At 46.6% G+C, this 17,321-nt stretch overlaps 2 protein-coding genes across 3 annotated transcripts; both read right to left on the bottom strand.

Moving 5' to 3' along the window:
• Window positions 1-6,995: 6,995 nt before the first annotated feature.
• LOC136470475 (subtilisin-like protease 1) lies at window positions 6,996-8,455 on the bottom strand. The gene is made up of 2 exons (XM_066468311.1): window positions 7,751-8,455; window positions 6,996-7,685 (listed from the first exon to the last, which is right to left on the bottom strand). Exons 1-2 carry the CDS (start codon window positions 8,453-8,455, stop codon window positions 6,996-6,998), a joined length of 1,395 nt encoding a protein of 464 aa, XP_066324408.1.
• Window positions 8,456-9,414: 959 nt separating this feature from the next.
• LOC136474530 (mitochondrial aspartate-glutamate transporter AGC1-like) lies at window positions 9,415-13,607 on the bottom strand. Of its 2 annotated transcripts, none has more exons than XM_066472101.1 (9): window positions 13,372-13,607; window positions 11,667-12,924; window positions 11,431-11,549; window positions 11,203-11,327; window positions 10,886-10,985; window positions 10,710-10,787; window positions 10,406-10,489; window positions 10,151-10,236; window positions 9,415-10,036 (listed from the first exon to the last, which is right to left on the bottom strand). In XM_066472101.1, exons 2-9 carry the CDS (start codon window positions 12,856-12,858, stop codon window positions 9,913-9,915), a joined length of 1,908 nt encoding a protein of 635 aa, XP_066328198.1. In that variant the 5' UTR covers window positions 12,859-12,924; window positions 13,372-13,607; the 3' UTR covers window positions 9,415-9,912. The 2 variants fall into 2 exon arrangements, with proteins under 2 accessions (XP_066328198.1, XP_066328199.1); XM_066472102.1 differs by lacking the exon at window positions 13,372-13,607 and adding an exon at window positions 13,050-13,255.
• Between the last annotated feature and the right edge of the window lie 3,714 nt (window positions 13,608-17,321).

Below are 17,321 nucleotides of genomic sequence, written 5' to 3'. Positions count from 1 at the left end.
ACCAACTCAAGGTGATATACCTACAATTTTCCAAGAAGACACAGCAAAGAATAATCTGAGAGCCTGCGAAGAAGACACGACAATGTTGAATGAGCAAAAGTTGTAAAAATATGTCATGCCAGTTCACATATATACACATCATTGGAAATAAATCCCTACTACTACTAAGACAGATGGTTGTCTTTCTTTAAATTGTCAAAGTACTTTACTCATAGGCTCAGATCTAGCCTTTTACTTTTAATTGTATATTAATAACAATCTGGTACACTGATGTAGCAACAACAAAAGTTCCCTAGTATGCAATTTGATTAAATTGGTTTCAATCGTCCGTTCAAAACTTTGATGTAACAATATAGCTTCAAATCTTCTAGATCCTATTCAACCTTTCAAAATGGTCTTGTAGTTCTAGGATAAAAAATGTCATATTCAAATAAATTGTTATCTATGCATCGAACTCTCTCAACAAAGAAAATTCGTTAAAAATATTGAACAGGCTCTCTAGCAACTTAACCAAAAATTCAAATAAATTATTTATCATTATTTATATGGAAAACCCATTTATTATGAAAACCTAAAACTCATGTATATTTAATTTAAGGGAAAACAAACTACAAATGGCTAGTTTGATGATAACACACATCAATATCATATTAATTGTCTTATTCTGCATGCAACATATAGTACAGATAAAGTTGGATGGCTCTTTGCACATTTGGTTATTATAATTTGGAGCGTTGGGGTAGTGAGCATACACAAATATAACAGTTATGTTTTAAAAGCATATAATCCAGTGTACGGGTCATGCTTAGCGTCACAACATTCACATGTCACTGGCAATTGAGCTTTAACTTTTGCATCAATTGTAAGATAAAACAAAGTTACCTATATGCCTTTTCTATCAAGGGACTGAAGCATTGTATGATGATCTATGTTAGAAAATGATCAACCAATTATTGTTCTCCTTCAATCTACAACTTTTCACTTTTGTTTTTGATCAGATTGCTCCCCTTCACTTTTCTTCTCCTCCAATCTACGAAATAGAGTTACTGTAATATATGTATTGGCCCGTGCATTGCTACAAGCACAAAAATTCATATTTTTAACCAAAAAAATCATAAGCATGGATCGAGGAACACCACTGAGTGGTCCTAAGATACCTGCAATAGTACAAATGATACAACTGGCACACATCTCTTTTTATATATTAGAGGATCACATGGTTCTATGTTGTTTAAGATCTATCTTATTTTGAGTTAAATACTCTGACTCTTTTTAGATAAGCCAAAAAAATTAGCATATCAGTTAGCACTGATTTCTCTCTTTATACCGAACAAAATCACTGTTTTGGAAAGATAAATTTATTCCGTAGTAAAATGAAGAAGTGAAATCATCGATTTTGTTTAATTTCCATGGAGTAGTTAAAAAATATTTTGGATACCACCTCAACCACCCATATGGCATCCAAAAACTGATTATAAATGACACACGGTCTCAATTGTCTATTGTTCACTGCTTATCTAAAAAAAGAGACAACTACACATTAATAATACTTGGAGTCACATAGCACATGAAAACACTCTCTGTGGTAATAGCTTACGGGCTTTTCAACAATCTGTTATTTAAAAAAGATAATAAAGCATTAGGAAGTCTACCTTTACAAAGCATTAGGAAGACAACGAGGATTCCATACCATGCAATGTTTTACCTCCTGCAGAGTAGAAAATTGATTCACACTGTATTGTGGGCACACCAAAAAATACACATCACAATTAACACAACTTTTTTTCATCATTTTTTGACCATATAGTAAGAGAAACCGACCTTGCTAAAACAACAACTGTAATTTGAGGACACTATTTTCTAAGAATTTTTTTATCTACATAACTTTAACAAGTAGATAAGAGCATACAGTTTGACACACTTTAGAAGCTCTACTAAGGCATGACATATTGGCATGAGCATGAGAGGAAAGCAGGAAAGCATTGCGATATCCTACTTCTCAGTGACCACCACTGTAAATTGTTCATATGCATCTTGCTTTTCTAATGCCTTTTCAAAAACACATGACCACTAGTGAAAATAGAGAGAATTCATCCATGCATCTGCAAAGTTCCCATTTAATATATATAGGTAGGTTTCATCCACTAATTATGTGCAAAGAATAGCTCTTTTATCTATTTGTCAACAAAAGATGCTCGGCAGTCCACCGAAGGGTATCCCACAATGGTAGATTTATCGTAGAGGTGAGCGAGATCAGAAGCGAGATGGTAATACAAGCACCAAGATACAAGATTTAGACAGGTTCGGCCGTCAGTATGACGTAATACCTACATCATGTGTTCTGATGTATTGCATTAAGATGTATAAATCGTGTCCACTAGGGGACCCTTGCCTCTCCTTATATAGTCTAGAGGGGCAGGGTTATAAGGAAATTATCCTATTTGGTAGTATACAATAGCTTGCGGTGCACGTCGATCAGCGCCGTGCACGCCTTGATCTTGTGGGTTGGGCCACCTCTGATGGTGTGGCCCATGTCTTGTCTTGTGGATACCGGGGGCCGTACCCCCACAGCTAGTCCCCGAGCCTGACAGTAGGTGACATAGTCACGTGGTGCTAGGGTCAGAAAGTAGAAGACCAGCCGAGCAGGCAGCCAGTCCCTAGGCGTAGCCTCGAGATGAGAACAAGCACATTCACCGTAAGGTGAAGTGTGCCCACTTAGTCCCCGAGCCTGCTAGAAGATGAAGAATGAATCTTGTAGCTGGGTCAAAGAAAAAGAAGTCTAAAAGCTTTGCCGACGTCATTCGACATGCGCATATCAAGACCCCAGACGTGCTGCCCAAGATTAGCACCCTGATCCAAACAGCATGCAGCAGCTTGATAGCACACCGATAAGACGTAGCAAGATCTGACCACCAAGGGAGCACCAAGGAGTCCCCGGTGTCGCTAGCGATATCCGAGCACCAAGGAGCGAGGAGTCCCCGACGTTGCTGGCAATATCCGAGCACCGAGGAGCGAGGAGTCATCGGCGTCACTGGCGATGACCGAGCACCGAGGAGCGAGGAGTCCTCGGCGTCGCTAATGATGACCGAGCAACGAAGAGCGAGGAGTCACCGGCGTCGCTGGCGATGACCGAGCACCGAGGAGCAAGGAGTCCCAGCGTCGCTGGCGATATCTGAGCACCGAGGAGCGAGGAGTCCCCGGCGTCGCTGGCGATGTTCGAGCACCGAGGAGCGAGGAGTCCCCGGCGTCGCTGGCGATGTTCGAGCATCGAGGAGCGAGGAGTCCTCGGCGTCGCTGGCGATGTCTGAGCACCGAGGAGCGAGTGGTGATGTCCGAGCACCGAGGAGCGAGTGGCGATGTCCGAGCACCGAGGAGCGAGGAATCCCCGGCGTCGCTGGCGATGTCCGAGCATCGAAGAGCGAGGAGCCCCCGGCGTCACTGGTGATGTCCGAGCACCGAGGAGTGAGGAGTCCCCGACGTCGCTAGCGATGACCGAGCATCGAGGAGCGAGGAGTCCCCGGCGTCGCTGGCGATGACCGAGCACCGAGGAGCGAGGAGTCCCCGACGTCGCTGGCGATGACCGAGCACCGAGGAGCGAGGAGTCCCCGGTGTCGCTGGCGATGTTCGAGCACCGAGGAGCAAGGAGTCCCTAGCGTCGCTGGCGATGTTCGAGCACCGAGGAGTCCCCGGCGTAGCTGGCGATGTCTGAGCACTGAGGAGTTCCCGACGAAGCTGGCGAGGTCCGAGCATCGGCGTAGCTAGCGACGTCCGTGCGGTGAAGTGTGCCCACTTAGTCCTCGAGCACGAAGAAACTGAGCGCCGAGGAGTAACCAGCATAGCTGGCGATGAAGCACGAGCGACGAACAGTCTGGTCAACTGGTTGGTGGCGAAGTGAGCATTGAGTAGAAGCAACTGGCGAATAGTCCGATCAACTGGTCGGCGCCGAAGTCCATGAACCTAGCGGTCCGACCAGTTGATCGGTGGAGAAGTCCGAGCACCAGGTGGTCTGATCACCTGGACGATGATCCTACAATACAAACATATAGAACATGTAGTACATGATGTAAAAATATATGAACTCCGGAGAAAAAATAACGTATGTAGATTGGCGATCAGTTGGAGCGAAGATGTATTTAATATAAACCGTCTGAACAGTTAGTGTGTAGCTGAGTCTCCAGCCCTAGCTAGCCAGTTAACCATAACGCGGAGCGTGGAGCCCGTGCACGTGTAGGAGGAACAAGTGTCGTTAAGGAGCCGCTGCCGACCACCCATAATGCAGAGGGCAGACGCTCGTGCATGTGTAGGGAGGAGCCGGAGACAGGGTCATCTCTGGAGGCGTCCGAGCATCAACATGACTGTTCGGAGGTTCAGAAAATCATTTGGAGAGCAAATATGAAGAAAACAACTTGGAGAAACATCATGGCGATTAACGAAGATTGAAGAATATTTAGAAAAATATTAAAGCGTGACTTAGCTTTAGACAGAACGTCTGGTCGGCGGCGTATGACGCTATCTGGTCGGTGAGAGGATGGACGTCTTCAACCTGGTCGACGAATCTGCCCCTCAGGGCATGTTGGTAAGCGACGGCGGCGTTGGTGAACCCGAAGGGTAGGGTCGTAACCCCTAGAGTTTTCTGAGCAGCCTCCGATAGATCTAGATCAGAGGGTGGTCGGCGCTAAACTAGAGTGTCCAGAGCCGATTCAGCAATGGAGAGGCAATCGGCGAGCTTCAGACCGACCCGATCGATGGACACGATCAGATCGTCGTTGTTGATCTGCCTCCTCTGGTAGCGAGGAAGCGGACGACGAGTTGTTGATGAAGGTGACCTCAGAGGTGGTTTCGAGATCGGATCTGTAGTCGCGGGGGCTGATGTAGCCAGCGATGAATTGTCATCATGGACCGGCATGGATCTCCATGAGATTGATGATGAGAACGCGCTGTTGATTTGAGGTCCATCTGGCTCACCATGGATCAAGCGCACACCCCTACCTGGCGTGCCAACTATCGATAAAAGATGCTCGGCAGTCCACCGAGGGGTATCCCACGATGGTAGATTTGTCGTAGAGGTGAGCGAGATCAGGAACCGGATGGTAATATACCTACATCCTGTGTTCTGATGTATTGCATTGAGATGTATGGATTGTGTCCACTAGGGGACCCCTGCCTCTCCTTATATAGTCTGGAGGGGCAGGGTTACAAGAAAAGTATCATATTTGGTAGTATACAATAGCTTGCGGTGCACGTTGAGCAGCGCCGTGCACGCCTTGATCTTGAGGGCTGGGCCACCTCTGATGGTACGGTCTATGTCTTGTCTTGTGGATACCGGGGGCCATACCCCCACACTATTGCAAGAAAAGCCTGGCAACCTGTAGCAGGGCAAAGCATATCAAGCAATTCATCCAAAAAGATGTGACATATGAAAAGGCCTTCTTGATTTGGAAGGGCAAGTTAACTCCCATACTGGTTGGTGGCTATAGATGGATCGGAAGATGCAAGCACTGACCTAGGCATGTGGTGTTGTCAGATTTGCTAAAGTAACGCAAGGCTCGGGTGGATTCGTGGAGGAGGCGGTCCACGTACCTGAACATGCTTTTCTTGGCCAGCGCTGAATGCTCTTGTCCTCGTTTTTTTCCATTCCGATCACTGTCGCTGCCACTTCTAGCCGACGTGTCCATGAAGCTCGGCAACAAATGGTTCTCGGAACAACACAAACAAATCACCATCAAAACCACAATCAACACGGACCAAAACAAAAAACCAATGAGAATGGGGAAGAGACGGTCAAATCGAATCGTACCTAGAGTCGAGAGTCGCAACTGCTGGATCAATGTGGGCTGTTCCAAATCTCGGACTCCAGGCAGCGACGGTGCCAGCCATCTTCCGTCACGCGTTGAGGCCATGGTTGCACCCGCCCCCTTGGCCACTGTGTCTCCAGGCGACGGCACGCCCCTAGGCCGCCCGCGTGCTGAGGCCACAGCAGCGGCACTAACCCCTACGTCGAGTCCCGTGCATCGAGGTGGGAGTGGGACTGCAACTTCCCCTCCGATGCAGACCTGAAGGAGGAAGGCAGGGTAGGCTGCAAGTGGAACGCTCAGTCCACGATGGCGGAGGCTGGCGAGTCTACGGGCTCCTCGTCCTCCATGGCCACACCGCCGTCGCGAGCTCCTCTAGCGTGAGGCCACGCAGGGCTGGCGGCAGCGGCCGTGTCCTCCCCCATGGGCGGAGATGCGGTCGGCAGGTAGAGCGACGTATTTTTTTTAAAGAAAAGAAAATAGGGCGCGGGGCATGGGAATCGACCCCTGGCTGCCCGAGAACGTGGTGCGGGACCGCAGGCTTGGCAGAGCGTGGGGCGTGGGATTGCAAGAGGCAGGACGATGGACCCACGGTGAAATGTCGCACCAAAAAGTATCCACACTTTGTTTTTTAGTTATATAGGAGATAGTGGCTAACCAGAAGCTGCTGGTGGAGAAAATTGCTTTGATTAATTAATTCTGATGTTTAGGCCCTTAGCTGGTCATGTCCATCTCAGCCGTCGAAATCGACGGCACCACTGCAGATGCCCGCCAGCCTGTTCGCTTGCTCGTAAACGATCGTAAATTTTCAGCCGGGAACAGTGTTTTTCTCTCACACCAAACCAGCCAGCAGTAAATAATCCACGATCGTTTACGGCCTCCCGAACAGGCTGTTAAGGGCTTGTTTGGTTGTGAGCCCGTCAAACCTGGTCCAAGCAACCAATTTTGGCATGGTCCAATCAAACAGTCCCTAATAAAATCATAATATGCAGTTAATCAGGGCACGTGCTTCAAAAAGAAAGACTGTCAGATCTCGCTAGCCTTGTGTCATGTATTTCTCCACTATAAATTATAATTCACACTAACATTTTTTAAGTCAAATTTCTCTAATTTTGATCACATTTATTAAAAAAAATACATCAATACATATAATTTCTCTAATTTTGATCACATTTAACTACTCGATTGAAGCGTACATCAGAACTAAGCAGAGATGGATATCGGACTACGCACGACATGTGCTCTATTCGCTAGGTTGGCTGTGGAGACCCCCTCCGGTGCACTCACGTCCACCCGGTACACCGACCTGGCCGCTCCGACGTTGGTCACCTTCCGTATAACCGTCACGGCCGGCCCGTCCACCGTCAGCGCGACCATGATCGACGGGGCGTTGAGATCTTTCGCCTCGGTGTTCTCCATCTCGGCGCAATGGACCGCTGGTGCAGGGTAGATGATGAGGTTCACTTGCTCGTCGGTGTAGCCCAGCCCGCAGAGGTAAGGGATGTACTCTTCCGGCGAGGTGTCGTACACTAGGCCCGGGTCGATGGCTTTGGCCGCGTCGACGAGGCCGGCGCCCATGGCGAAGTAGCTCGCCGGCGTGCCTGTCGCGTCCGTGAGCGACGCGTCGGCCGTGGTCATTATCGCGGACTTGATGGCCGCGGGGGACCAGGTTGGGTGGGCGCGTTTTATCAGCGCCGCGACCCCGCTGAGATGCGGCGCCGCCATGGACGTGCCGGAGAGCGACGCGAAGCTCGGGCCGCGCGCCGACCCTGGCACCGCCGCGAGGATGTCGACGACGGGACCCACGATGTCCGGCTTCAGCACGCTGCCGTTGTTGCGGCTCGGCCCCCGCGAGGAGAACGCCGGGATGGTGGCGGAATGAGGAGTGCCGCCCTGCTGTGAGTCTGTGACTGTGAGCTTGCGCCGACCGTGAGTATCCACGGCGCGTCGTTTGCGACCGACCCAGGCGTGCGTCCCTTGTTGCCCGCCGCGGCGCAGACGAAGACGCCCCTCACGACAGCCGAGAACGTGGCCGCAGCTACCGGGTCCTCGTGGAAGCCGAGGCCGTCGTCGTCCCCGAGCGACAGCGAGAGCACGTTGACGCCGTCGGCAAGCGCCGCCTCGACGGCGTGCACGACCGAGCCCCTGGAGCACCCGCGCGCCGCGCCCGCGCACACCTGGTAGAACGCGAGGTGCGCGCGCGGCGCCACGCCGGACACCACCACCACGGGGGCCCCAGGCGCTCCGCCGCCGCCCGGTCGGCGCACGAACGCGCCGGCCGCAACGCTGGACGCGTGCGTCCCGTGCGTGCCCGCCCTGGGCGCCGTGCCGGGTCGACGCAGGTGCCGCGTGAAGTCCCTCGCGCCGACGAGCTTGTTGTTGCGCGACGCGACGCCCGCGTGCTTGCACCGGCCCCGCCACCTGGCGGGCGGCGGCGGCATCCCCTCGTCGCCGAACGACGGGTGCCCCGCGTCGATGCCGTCGTCGAGCACCCCGATGACGACCCCTTCTCCCATGTTGCTCGTGTTCCACACCGCTTCGTGCTGGCCGCCTGGCAGCCGCGGCAGCGTCAGGGTGTCGTCGTCGTCGTGGTGCAACGCGGTTGCCGCGAGCAGCAGTTTGGAGGAGAGCACGAGCAGGAGAGCGATTCTTGAGGAATCCATTTGAGATGGAGAGTGTGCAATTCACAATGTCGCTGGAATGGACGTGGAGATTCATGTGGGGAAGGGAGGAGGAGGAGCAGAGATATATACGTGCCGGGGCAGTTCGGTGGCGAACAAGCGTTGCCACTCCTGGGCTAAAACTGAGCTGGTCAAGCAGTTGAGCTCGTACGTTGTTCAGTTGAAGAAGTTTGACTGTTTGTGCAGGTAGGTCCAGTTCATCTGTAGCCCGCTGAAGCCCAGCTGAAACTCTGCTTCAACGTTCTGTGCGGTTGGCAGTTGCAACTGGACTGGGCCATTTTTGGAAACGGCGTAATCAGACGAACTCGTGCCGCCGTAACCGATTAAGCAGGTAGGAATGCCTCTCTCGTGGAAATGTTTTTCGTGTCTCCAGAAATAAGGGGAGAAAAAACCATCCATTTCACGCTTGTGCTCTTCTGAAACACCAATGCGCGCGGCGGCACAAATGTTACATCATGAATCGAGATAAAAAAAAAAGCAATTCTGCGTCTATGTTGTAGTGCGCCGAAGAATTTGATGTGGTTCTGCGTGGAGTCCATGACGGCTGAGCACCCTTGTAGCAGTAGCTGGGCTCTCATTGCAACGATCCCTCTGCGCGAAACGAGCACGGGCCACATGCCCGGCACGGCACAGTCGCACAGATCTCTCCCACACACAGGAGCCACGCCACGCGACGGACGGCCCAACGCTGGCATCTCCCTGGCGGGCGCGAGGACTGGTAGCCGGCGACGCTGTATAATTTTAACTCAAAGTAAGTACACATGTACCTACACCTACACGGCTACACGAAGTATGTACCTACTAACCTACTACACGAAGTACCATCATAAGACTAAACTATCGCCTACATATAAATACAAAACTGCCTCCCAAGTTGCTTAGTGCCAGATTCCCCGGGCCATGCATGCATATACAATGTGGATACTGAGCAAACAGGATACAAAACTGGCCATTGTTTCTATATATAAATATAAACGAAACTAAAATACAAAACTAGGTTCACCGAAGCCCGAAGGGAAACCAATCACCTTCACCTTTTTACTGATAGTACAAAATTTTCTATCGCCTAGCTCGATCTGAGATTACCCAAAAGATGTACTGCATTCTGCAATACACAACTTCGTTAACAGCACCCAAAAATTGGATTCTGCGGTAACTTCAACTAAACCCCTCAAAACCAAGCTCCCCGAAGCCCGAAGGGAAGTACCAATCACCTATATCTTTGCTGATAGTACAAAATTTTCTATCGCCTAGCTCGATCTGAGATTACCGAAAAGATGTATTATGCAATCCTAATGCACAACTTTGTTAACAGCACCCAAAAATTGGATTGTGCGGTAACTTCAACTAAACCCCTCACAAGTCAGACTATCCCAGATCCGCATACCGATACCAGTTCTGTACTTGCAGTGTTGCTGCGCTATCTTCTCATTTCACGATCAAAAGCTCCTCGCAGGAACCTCCTTTTCGGGTTCAGGAAACATCAATGTATTGAGAAACTCATAGGACGTAAAGAATATAGCACCTTGAGACATATACATAGCCAGCCTTGGAGTCAAACCCCTGTGAGAAAACATGTCACTTGATAATTTGTACTTACAATAGGGTCTTTTTCAGACAGGAATGAATAATAATTGAAATTAACTAGCTTGGTATGCCTCTGGCAAATCTTTGTACCTGTAAAGACCACACAAGCCTTCATGCCGAAAAATTTCTTTTAGTGCATGAACCACCCCATCATACTTGCTAACAGGGCTGAGTGCCTGGTTATTAACAGAAAGAAAGCTGAAGTATTAGCTCTGTTGGGAACATTAGTCTATTGTTGAACTTACGCTAGTTGTCCATGATTATAATTCTATTATAAAATAGTCAACAATATACGATAAATGTCACCATTAAAAGTCAATAAGGCATATGCACGTATCACAGTACCTGTAATTGCACTCGTGTCTTGACAACATCAAATGGAGTTGTACAGAGAGCAGCAGTTGACCCAGCAAAACCTCCGCATAAAAGCTGCAATGAACCAAAGGGGTGCAAGGTTGGTTTTATCTGTTGTATTTGAGATGCAGATGCTAAGGAGAGGTTAATCATCATTTTTTTTCTGTTCGAAGCATTGGCAAACAATGCAGGATAGTATTAGAAGTGCCCATGGGTTCTACACTTCTACTTCAGGTCATGGGTATAAGAATGAATGAATGATGCTTTAACAAGGTACTAAGGTTCAAAAACTAACCGTTTGGCCAGAATTGAGTTTGGCACTATCAGGTGCTGATTTCAACAGAGACTGCTTCAGACTCTCATAGGCATAAAACTACAAAATTCAAAAAAGGGATCATGTTCTTTAAACACCAAAAATTAAAGAAAATTTTGAATTATTGGACTTGAATGCAAGTACTTCAATTTTGGTACCTTTACTATGGAATGTGGGATATTTCTGCAAAGAACAGCACCCCATCCAGCATATAATGAAGCAATGCCACCCTTTTTGAGGCATCCTACTAAAGCATTCCTGATGGCATGAAACTCTTATTAGAGGATGATGAAAAGACGACATCCTACTGAAGCATTCGTTTGAAGATATCCTACTCAAGCATTAGTCATGCCATGAAACTAGTAGATTCGTGTCTATCTTGCTATTTGTTATGCTAGAAAATGAAGCTTTTAAATACAGGAAATAAACGAATGAACAACCCAAAAAGAGGCAAGGAAAATCCGAAATTGAATACCAGCAGTTCTGATAATGGGAACCCACTTGCATTTGTTGTTTTATGCATTCACTGGGTGTAAAAACAAAGGATGTTGCAATACTAGAACAGCCACCGGCAGCACAATGCGCAATTGAATGATATTCCTGTAGAGATCTCAATCACTCAATGTAACAGCACATAGAAGACTGAAGGATATACCATGTAACGACGACAAAAATTTCAGCATAAAAACCAAACTGAAATTACCTTTGGAAAAACAGGCAGAAGAGCCCCTTTGACTGTTTCGTAAGTTAAAGTATAAATTGCAGAAATTGGCGCAGAACAAGCAAGTTTGCTAGCAAGTCCTCCATATAGCCCCAGAACGCCTTTGCAAATCATCAAGCACTAAATTAATATAGGAAATTATAGTTCTCAAAGGGTAACGATACATGGAAATTGGAAAGAAAATTTAAGTTGTGGAAATTGCTCTTATAGAGCATTACCTCTCTCAACAAGGGTGCGCCTTAGTGTATGGTAGACTGAACTTTGTCCACAACTGTTAGCCTGAATTATCGTTTTCACAGTATCAATTGGATGCAAAGAAACACTGACTGCTGTCCCAGCTAATGCTCCTGCCACAGCATGCCTGTTTACGGTAACAGCACCATCAAATCGATGCTGAAAAGTTGGTTGGAGCTCTTGTGAACACTTGTCTACAGAAAGCTGCAGACACACATCATCTCTACAAGCACGTTCATCTGCATTTTCTGAATTGAGGACAACAGTATCACCCACCAGACAAGACATGTGTTTCGATTCGTCAAGCTGAACATCTGTGCATGCCTTACTGAAAATCTGATTTCCTGGCATTATCCTCGTGTCTTTGCCAATTTCCATTTCGTGCACTGGGCAAGCTAAAAAAATATTTTCTTCTTGGAAAATTTCTAGATTACATTCAGTATTGTGTTGAGAACTTTCCCGATCATGTGTACTGCTAGCTTCTTCATTTGAGATAGTAAATAGCTCGTCAGGCGTGCTTCTTGTTTGATTCAAATAGCTATCGTCCCTAATGTCCATATTGGTGGAACAAGCATAAGTTTCCTCACACATGCTTCTTTTGCTACTCTGAGAAGTCCCAATCTTTTCAGTTAGCATAGAGTATATATTTCCACAGTGCAAATGATGAGCACCTCCAACCTTATTTGTGGACATATGCCTCCATGTGGATGATGCACCAATGACGCTATTGAATGGTGTCAGCATCAACATCTTCTTTACCGAAATAAGATCCTCATAAATTTTTTTAGGTGTAGACAAACAGTTTTGAGATCTCAGACCACTTGAGCTTTCCACATAGCAAGGTGTCAGTATATTTCCTTGTTGATCCCTGCTAAAGCACACATGGTCTTCCCTACTCGAAGTCCCATGAATCTCAGATCTTTGAGTTGTGCCAGATGATTCAGGCTGGCCAACAAGATTCCAGATTCCAGCCAATGCAGATACAAACTGGGGAGTGGTCAATCTTCTGCAAGCATATGTTCTGCAAGATTGAGAACTTTGGCTTGATTGATGATTGGCATCTCGCTCCTTAGTAATCAAAGCATCTGGCTCAAATAAGTGGTGCTCATCTAATGAAAACCTGTGGTAATTGATTGTTGACTTTGCCGCTTTTGAAGCTCGGCGTGTCGAGTTCATCTTTTACTAGATTGCAAGGTAGTAATAAGTATATAAAAAAAGTCCAACTAATCGGCTGCTTGAGATCTGCAGGAAGCAATAATGAACAGAGTATTTAGCTCACTGAAGTAATTCTCTAGAAGCTGAGTCATTTCAGTGGCTACCAAACAGAGAATATAGCTAGCACGTAGTATCCGACAGTAGCACCCTACCCTAGTAAGACCGAATCTCATGAGCATCAGCAATCTACAAAAACAGCCGAGCAAGCAGAAGCAATCCAGTTGCTGGAATAGGATGACCAGGATCTGAAGGCTCAGATAAATAGAGAAAAATTCACGGAAAGTCCGAATGCCAGCTACTCTGCTATACGGGGCATTTCTCCGAACACCACGTGTGCGCGAAACGAAGAGCAAGCTCCCAGTCCCTGAGCGCCTCATCCCCCAGCATACGCGAGCTACCAATATCATCCGATTCGATACGAGTGGGCACTCGGACGCGTGCGACCATTCGAGTTGGGATCGGAGGGTGCTTTACCTCGAGATGACAGCGAGCGAGCTCCTGTCGGTCGCGGGCCGCGCTTCACGTGGAGCGAGGAGGAGAAGGTCCGCGCTCTGCTTCTCCTCCTCCCCCCTCCTACTCTAATGGCAGAGAGGTTTATGACGTCGTGGGAGCCTGGTCTCGCGTCCGCAGCATCTCCATCTCCGTGTCTCTTCTTGCTTTGCTGTTCTCCAGCTCTTTCGAGGAATCGAGGCCGGCGGCGCAGTCGGTGGGTCAGGGTCCCTTCATCTGTGTTAAGTGTTCGGTTCTTCCCTGCACGTCCCAGCACGTGCTTGCCGTAACATCGGACGGAACAGCAAACACCTAAAATACATAAAATACAAGGCTCATTCTAACCTTATCATCAAAGAATTCAATACTCATTGGACATCATTTTCAACGACAGAACCTAAAAGAAAATCTTTTCTGTTAATGGTTTCCAAGAGAAAATATTCATATTTGGATCGCTCAGACAACCTAAAATAGACCTTCTGTCCTTTAGTAGAGGCTGATTTTGAATCTTCTATTACTTATTTTTAATTTAGATGTCCATATAGATTAGCGATCGAAGACAGTCGTAAATAGTAGAGAAATGCTATCCAACCTGGGATTTTGGAACACTCTTTCTCTTTTTTTTTTTTGTCTCCCTCTTTTCTTCTCCATCTCCGACGGTTTAGAAGAATTTTTTTGAGGCAGCCAGACCAGACGGAAGAGATGGCAGAGGAAAAAGCTACAAAGAAAACAATCGGGTGTCAGGAGACCCAATTTCATTTCCGAGGTCGTTCGCGCGATTTGACCACAGCGAATGAGACCGCGTCTACATGGACTCATAACATTCCCTTTTTGTCCATTTTCTTTTCTGTCCTTTCCTTTACTCATTCTCAAATATATTACCCCCGTGACATGCGGCTGTGTACCGGTCAGCATGGCAAGGCGACACCTACACGAACATTTCTTTGTTTTCTTTCTTTTTTCCTTTCTACCATTTTTTATTTTTGTACGTATTTGTAAATTATACTACATAGTTATTTTCGTACATAGTTTCATATTTCTGCTAATGTGTTGTGATATTAATTTCTACATCTAAGTTTTTAATATAACTTTTATGTTAAACTTTACATCCAAGCCATTCATCAAGTTATATATCTAAATTATACAAATAAATTATTATAATAGAAGTTATTGATATTGACTTGCACATATAAGCTTATTAATCTAACTTATAAGTTATACAAACAAGTTATTATAATATAACTTATCAATGTTGACCTGTATATGTAAGTTTATTTATCTAACTTATACGTTTATACAAACAAGTTATTATAATATAAGTTATCAATGCTAACTTGTACATATAATTTTGTTCATCTAACTTATAAGTTATATAAATAAGTTATTATAATATAAGTTATTAATGTTGGCTTGTAATATAAGTTTTCATCTGACTTTTACATGCATGTCATCTAACTTATAAAAATATATTTTATTTAATTACCACCACCCAAATGGGCACGTAATAAAAAGGAAGCAAATCAACGAAGCACGTGCATGCGTAAAAGGAGCAAACCAATGTAAACAAACCTACTCCATGTTTACGTTCCTTTCCGCGTGCGAAAACGAAAAGAGGTGGGGAATTCCTTTTTCTGGAAAAGGAAACTGGTGCACATGTCAGATTTGATCGCTGGAAACGAATTGGGTGATCGTTCACGATTTAGCGCTCTAGTGTTGTATAGACAGTTTCCAATTGTTACCCCGTTCGTTTGAGTTTGTTTGGTTTATAAGCCGTACTTTTTCAGCCAACGAACAATATTTTTCTCTTATACCAAATCAGTCAACAGTACTTTCAGCCATGTCTTATCAGCCAAACAAACCCAAGCAAACAGGGCGACATGTATCGTAAATCGTAAATTTGTAATAGCGCAAGAAGAGGTATTTTTTACCGTTCCACCCAGAGAGATGTTTCAGAAATCAAATAGATCCATTCCCCCATGCCTGATTACTGAATGAGATTAGCAGCAGCTATTATTCCTCTCTTATTTTTGCTGAATGAATTTCTTTCTTTTATTTTGTGTATGTACACATGTTTTTGTATCTGTGCTGCATCCTGTCAAATGAACAAGACACGCGTACAGATTTTCCCAAGAAAACAAAAAACGTTAATCCTCTGTATTGAAGCCAACCTTTTTGGTACACTTTGATGGCACCAGACTAAAGCATTTGTCAGCCCTATTAACAAATCCAAAAATCGCATTGACCCACAGTTCAATCTGGCACCGCCACCAACAAATGCGAGACCACCCGCCACCATAAGCAAACGCGCAGCGTCATAACTTTTGCAACTTCACGGCATGCTATGCCACAACACCTGACGAACATCTATCTCCGTGTCTCACAGCGCCGGGTTTTCAGTCTTCACACCTCTTTCTCGGCGCTTGTCCATGGTTCCAGGCCCAGCGACTGCAGAAGAAGAAGAGCCTCCTCCACGGGATGCTCGGCAGCGCGAAGTTGAGAAACAGCCCGTACCCGGCGGCGCTCGTCTGCTTCGTCGTCGGCGCAGGGCACCGCACGCAGTCTCTCGACTGCTCCAGGCTAACCTGCATTTTATTTGTCGCGATGGACGAGTTCAGGTGCCGTATCACATCGATGGGGGTGAGCAACTGAAAGTCAAACGAGTGTACTCATCGTGTGCGTGCGTGCTTACGCTGGAGATGAACTTGAGGCCCAGCTTGAGCACGCCCTTGTACGTGCCGTCCTCGAGCACGATGTTGTACGCCGCCGGCTTCATCTGCAGGAACTCCAGCTCGCTGCCCTCGCTGATGATCTCGCCGACGTACACCCTGCAAATTAAGCGTCAACGTGTTCCTGAGCGATGTTTATGTATATGCAGTTGTTGCAAGCGGTCGAGAATTCCGAGCTCGTCGTCGTGATAGCTGTGTGCTCGGCGTACCTGGTTTCGCCGACAGCGGTGTCTTCTGTGAATTTGTCCATCTCCATGATCGTCAGCGTCACCTTCTCCAGCTCCTTGCGTTCGGCGTCTGTCAGTGCGAACCTGAACTTCTCGTTCCACCAAATCTTTTTACCCCTACCTGCCGCAAATCAGTAAATCACCATTGCCAGCTCTAAGAGAACTCATCGGCCACTCAACTGATCATTTTTGGCAAGTAAAATATCAACTAGAATTAACGCACCTATTATATGTTAGTATCATCAAAATGGTTCATACCTTGTGTGATTTTGCTCGTCACAATTTTGTCCCCGCACTCAATGGTCACGTAATGTCTTTTTGATCCTGGAAACAAGAAGATCAGCTGCGCGATGAGTCTAATCATAATGTGCTCATAAGAAATTCAACTTCTGAATCTGAAAACTGCAGGGTGGTTGTTGTCACAGACGTCACGGGCGATGATGAGCATGCTTGAGGCCCTCGGCGCTGACCAACAGGAGTTCCAAGACGCCTTCCCTAGGCTCCATGGAGAAGAGAAGGGGCCAGAGAACAGAATGGTATGGAACAAGTTGAAATTTATAGTTGCGCGCTCAGGAGAGTTACTCCTGAAACTCCTACTCCTACGAGCAATCAAACACGTTTAACAGCGCCAGAAGTTTCAACAACGTGAAACTCTTTATTAGTCATTACTCATTAACGTACTAAACCTCAGCTGTGTAGGTCGTCAAACGATGTAGAGACTGAAAGCTTGTTCCATTATCTAAAAAAAGTTAACGTACTAAACCTATTAATTTTGTGGCGCTAATATTATGCATTTTATTTTAGAAGTTTTGGATCGACTCAATAACCTAGAAGTGTCTACCCCATCGGTACTGGCCAATACAAGACCACCACTTTCTTCCTTCCATCAAAGTCTACGATCGTGCTATAGATGAAGGTCATGAGAAAAATTTGGACTTTTTTTTTTGCGTCCGAGAAAATTTTGGACTCGAAGAAGAGGAAA

Source organism: Miscanthus floridulus, chromosome 8 (genome assembly GCF_019320115.1).
Source record: "Miscanthus floridulus cultivar M001 chromosome 8, ASM1932011v1, whole genome shotgun sequence".
Lineage (NCBI taxonomy): Eukaryota > Viridiplantae > Streptophyta > Magnoliopsida > Poales > Poaceae > Miscanthus > Miscanthus floridulus.
The sequence above is the reverse complement of the archived record's forward strand: the minus strand, read 5'-3'. Positions and strand labels throughout refer to the sequence as shown.

Coding starts and splice junctions, on each gene's coding strand:
- LOC136470475 (XM_066468311.1), bottom strand. CDS start 8,455: ATGGATTCCTCAAGAATCGCTCTCCTGCTCGTGCTCTCCTCCAAACTG. Junction 7,686..7,750: donor AGGGACGCACGCCTGGGTCG/GTCGCAAACGAC, acceptor GACTCACAGCAG/GGCGGCACTCCTCATTCCGC.
- LOC136474530 (XM_066472101.1), bottom strand. CDS start 12,858: ATGAACTCGACACGCCGAGCTTCAAAAGCGGCAAAGTCAACAATCAAT. Junction 11,550..11,666: donor GCGCACCCTTGTTGAGAGAG/GTAATGCTCTAT, acceptor TGATTTGCAAAG/GCGTTCTGGGGCTATATGGA. Junction 11,328..11,430: donor TTCTGCCTGTTTTTCCAAAG/GTAATTTCAGTT, acceptor AGATCTCTACAG/GAATATCATTCAATTGCGCA.